This window comes from Chinchilla lanigera, unplaced genomic scaffold, assembly GCF_000276665.1.
Source record: "Chinchilla lanigera isolate Chin_1 unplaced genomic scaffold, ChiLan1.0 scaffold00005, whole genome shotgun sequence".
In the NCBI taxonomy this organism is placed as follows: Eukaryota; Metazoa; Chordata; class Mammalia; order Rodentia; family Chinchillidae; genus Chinchilla; species Chinchilla lanigera.
Window position 1 is genome coordinate 38,540,998 of NW_004955406.1, and position 4,769 is coordinate 38,545,766.

At 39.1% G+C, this 4,769-nt stretch overlaps 1 protein-coding gene across 12 annotated transcripts in view; it reads left to right on the plus strand.

The window, feature by feature from the left end:
* Ppp1r12b (protein phosphatase 1, regulatory subunit 12B) overlaps nucleotides 1–4,769 on the plus strand; it is a 231,207-nt gene that overhangs the window by 135,701 nt on the left and 90,737 nt on the right. For all 12 annotated transcript variants that reach the window (XR_259520.2, XR_001236901.1, XR_001236900.1 and 9 more), the window contains one exon: nucleotides 3,622–3,825. Coding sequence is in view for 8 of the 12 variants with exons in the window: in XM_013522389.1 (XP_013377843.1) it covers nucleotides 3,622–3,825 (204 nt within the window). In the remaining 4 variants the exon portion in view is untranslated. The remainder of the gene's footprint in view (nucleotides 1–3,621; nucleotides 3,826–4,769) is intronic.

Genomic DNA, 4,769 nt, shown 5'->3' on the forward strand with positions numbered 1-4,769 from the left:
TATTGGTGGTTATCTGATTTTTTCATATTCATCAGTGTTCATTTTATGAAGTTGGGTGCACCAGTGTTTGGTGTATATATGTTCATAATTGTTATCTCTCCGTGTTGAATTTATCTCTTAACCAGTATGTGACCCTGTTTGTCTCTTCTGGTCAGCTTTGGCTTGAAATGTACTTTGTCTGAAATTAGGGTAGTTGCTCTTGCTTTTTTCTGGGTTCCTATTGCCTGGAATATTGTTTTCTATCCTTTGATTTTTAATCTGTGGATTTGTTTTTGAATTAAATGTTTCTTATATACTGCTTATTATGGAATTTTGTTTCATGGTCCATTCTACCAATCTATGTCTTTTGGTTGGGGAATTGATACCATTCACATTGAGAGTTATTACTGAAAGGTAATGACTGATTCCTGTCATTGCTTTGTTTGCCTGTTGCTGATTTCCCTTCTCCCTCTCTCTCTCTTTCTCTCTCTCTCTTTCTCTCTCTGTCTCTCTCTTTCTCTCTCTTTCTCTCTCTTTCTCTCTCTCTCTCTCTCTCTCTCTTTCTCTTTCTCTTTCTCTTTCTCTCTCTCTCTCTCTCTCTCTCTCTCTTCTACTTCTCCTCTAGCTGTTTTATACTGCAAGGTGTGTTCGTTCTATTTCATGTATTGGCAGCATTGTTGGCTTGCTTGTCTCTGGGTTTTCCTTGAGAATTTTTTCTAATGCTGGTTTGGTGATCATGAATTTCTTGAGGTGCTCCTTGTCATGGAAATGCTTTATTTCTCCATTAATTTTGAAGGAAAGTTTTACAAGATAAATAAGTTGGGGTTGGAAGTTCCTGCCTTTTAGGGCTCAAAATACTTTATGCCAGAAGTCTGCCATAATTCTAATGGGTGTATCTTTATGTGATTTGTTGCTTTTCTCTAAAGCTTTTAAGATTTTGTCCCTGTGATAGACTTTTGATACTTTGATTATAATGGCATGAGGAGGTTCTTTTCTGGTCATGGCTATCTGGGGTTCTGTATATGTCAGTTATCAGTATGTTTATTTCTCTTGTTTTGTGCTAAGGTTTGTGGACACAGTAAAGGCTTTGTTGTTAGTATAAAGATCTCTTTAGTCACTTTTCATTGATGTACTTTTGGCATAGCTAACTATACTTCTTTGCCTCTTCCCCAAGATCCCAATGCCTTGGTTAATTTGAAAGAGTAGGATTCAATGTAATGACCCAACACTTGAGTTCTCTGGGAATCTAGTGTAGTATTGTTAGTATTATCACAAAAGTAATCTGGGTATTGGTTTACAGAGAAAAGCCATTAATAGCAACAGTTATGCGACCCTGATAATATCAAGCAAATCAGCTACAATAGAATCACCCAAGACAAATTAGGTATTACCACAGCATATGAACCAATTATGTACCAACTTTACCCTAAAGGAGAAATCCACATAAACACTAAGACAACCTAACTATTACTTATAGCTGTTACATTCTAAATGTGACAGACAGCTGTACCAATTAACTATCTAAAGATTAATAAAGCTTTATGGTAATACCACTAAAGATAAAGAGGGTTGGGAACTAGGGAATGCAAGAAGAAAACAAAAATTTAAGAAGAAAACTTTGAAACCTTAAACTATAGGGTATGAAGAGAAGTAGGACAAAAGATTTTATTGATGAGTGGAAGAATCTTTATAGAATTAGGTGAAGTAACAGAAAAAAACTGATGAGAAACATAAGAAAAAAAGGATAAAAAGAAATTATATAGAGAATAAAAATAAGAGAAAAGTTAAAGGAAGAAAAATAAAAAAGATAGAGGGAAAAAAGAAGAAAAACATAGGAAAAAAAGGACAAAACAATTTTTCCCAAAGCCCAATAAACTAATGAAGAAAAAAGGAAAGAAAGACATACACACACTTCTCCATGATTTTTTAATCCATTGATTTCTTTACAGAACCAAAATTTTGTGACAGTGTCCAAGTCAAGCGTGTCCTTCCTTGCTCACAATGAGAGATAAAGCAATGAGACTTCAGATCCATTCTGGATGCAGGAACCTGCAGGAAGTAGGTGTAGGATGAGAGCTCCAATGCAGTCTTTCCAATCCAGAGCAACCCAGTCTAAGCGTAGCCTCTGGCTATGGGAGTGGGGCTCCTGTCTTTTAGTGCAAACTCCCCAGGGGGTCTCTTTCCAGTCTGCTCTCTGGCTGAGGCTGTCTCCCATATCTGTCTCACAACCGGCCACTGGGAGGGCAACACTGGGAACCTTGGAGTAAAGCGGCCCTGTGACCTCTCTGAGTCCAGGTTCAAACACTCCACTCTTTCCTGGAATGATGACTGACCAAGCACTCTCCAGGGATATAGTGGCACTTAGATTAGTGTGAATCTCCAGCTGTTGCCTGTCAAAGGACTCCTAGTGGAGCAGAATCCTGTGCTGTCCCTGCAAATCGAAGCAACCAGAGGTCCATTCCAACATCTCATTTTTCCTGGGCTCCCCTGGAGCCCCAGCATTCACTTTGTCTCTGTAGGTTTGGTTTTCCTTCCCCTGCAAGCTGGAAGCCAGGGAGAAAATAGTGACTGTTTCTTCCTTTCTCTGTACTGTGTTGTCTCTCTTCAATTTCTCTATAGCTTTTAATTTCCTGTCAGATCCTTCTTGGCTCCTAGAAATCTACTACTTTTCTCTTTCTCTCTCTTTTTTTTTAATTCTCTTTTATTTTTCTTCCCCAAGTTGCTATTTTCCAGTGTGTAGATTCCAAATCTTGGAGAGGCTAGCTGTAACCATTTACCAGCCCACTATGTTTTCTGTCCACAACTCCCTTATCTGTTTTCCTGTGTCATTTTCTCTAGGTTAAAAAGCTCATGACACACAATTTTTATTAAGAGAATAAAGAATAGTTTCTTTTTTTAAAGTAAGATATAGATACGGTACCCATATAAACTACCTTCAGCTCTGGGACTTAACTGCCCCGAGGTCTTGAGCATGTAACTTCATGAGTTGGAATCGTTTCATTCTCTACCTGACTCTTTTATTCCCTGCTGCAAGTGGCTTATCATTTGTTTTTATCCTGACCTGCTGCTTCTATGACCCAGAGGGAGAGGTAGTTGTTGGAACATCTCTGTATCATCCCTGGAGTTAGTTGGGGAAAATGTTAGAGAAAAGCTAATCTAGCATTTTTGAGGGGGTCTTCTTTGTTTGTCGTTCTAGCCTAGCTATAAATTTTTACTTTCTTGAGTTGTTTACTTTCTATGAATAAAATGAAGATTTTCCATTATTTGCTGTGCAGAGAATCTCTTTTTAACTGTTTGATCTTGGAAGGGTAGGGAGTGTTCAAATAAAGACATTGAGAACATTTGGTGTTGAAAAAGTACATCTGTAACAGGCAGACAACAGTGATGACCTATTTTCTGGACATCAAATTGGGAAAGCTAAAGCATTACATTGGAGATGTACCTAGACCCAGGCCTGGGTTTTTTGCACACTGAAGTGGTTATTTTAAGCATGTGTGGCTTAAAATGCCTCATTGTGCATTTTTAGAGCTTAATTTGGGATTGGGTAATTTTATCCAATCTTTTTGGGAGTTTCCCTACTCATGCCTCAAGAGGTATTCCATGCTAGTATGCAGTTGCCCTCATCTTGTGATATCTTTCCAGGGTGTTACCCTAACAGACCTTCAAGAAGCTGAAAAGACTTTTAGCCGTTCGAGGGCAGAGCGCCAAGCTCAAGAGCAGCCTAGTGAGAAGCCTGCCAGTACTGCAGGGCTGGAAGGGAACACTGAGAAGCAGGACCCCTCAACAGAACTGGCAAAGGAGGCTGGGCAGAACCAACAACCTTGGGGCAGGAGTCTGGATGAAGAGGTAAGCTTGTTTGGGTGCCATGTAATACACTAAAAATAGCATAGTTTGGTGAATCTGTCCTCGCTGATAATTCAAGTACTGATCTCCCTTGCAGTGCACCACTCTTAAAAAAGCTGTTCATAGCCAGGAGTAATAGCACATACCTGTAATCCCAGCACTCTGGGTGCGTGATGCAGGAGGATCGCAAGTTTGAGTCCAGCCTAGGCAACTTAGTGCCCTAGTGAGACCCTGTCTCAAAATGAAAATTTTGAAACAAAGAGCTGGAGGTTTAGCTCAGTGTGAAGTCCTGGGTGTAATTCCCTGTACCACAAAAAATAAGACACTATTAATGGCTGTCTTTAGTTGGCTATCCTGTATGACTGAAATAACTCAGAGGATGCCAGTCCATAGCCTTTGTCACCCTCTGGGAATTAACTCATGCATTTGAGTAAAAGTCTTTCTTTTCTAAAAAGAGAGGTCATTGGTAATACAATGCAAATAAAAATACAAGTATTTATTGAGTATTTATGCCAGATACTGTTTTAAACATTTCATGTGTATCAATTCATTTAATCCTCAAACAATCCTCTGAGGTAGAGATTACTGTTTTAACTTTATATGTGGAGCTGAGTCACATAGGTTGAATAACTTGCCTAATATTTTATACATCTGAGGAGTAGGTAAGCAAGGATTTAACACTTTTAATGCAGAAAATCTGTCTTAGTCGCTTTCCTCATTGCTGAGACACAATACCTGACACCCACACTTTAAAGGATGAGAAGTTTATTTTGGCTCAGAGTTTTAAAGGTTTCAGTGCATGGTTGGCAGGTGGAAGGGCCTGTGTGGGGAAAGCTGCTCAAGTCATGGCAACCTGGAAGCAGGAAGAGCAAACAGAAGAGCCAGGGAATTACGGTACTTTTATATAATGGAATATTACTCAACTATAAAGAAAGATAAACTCGAGG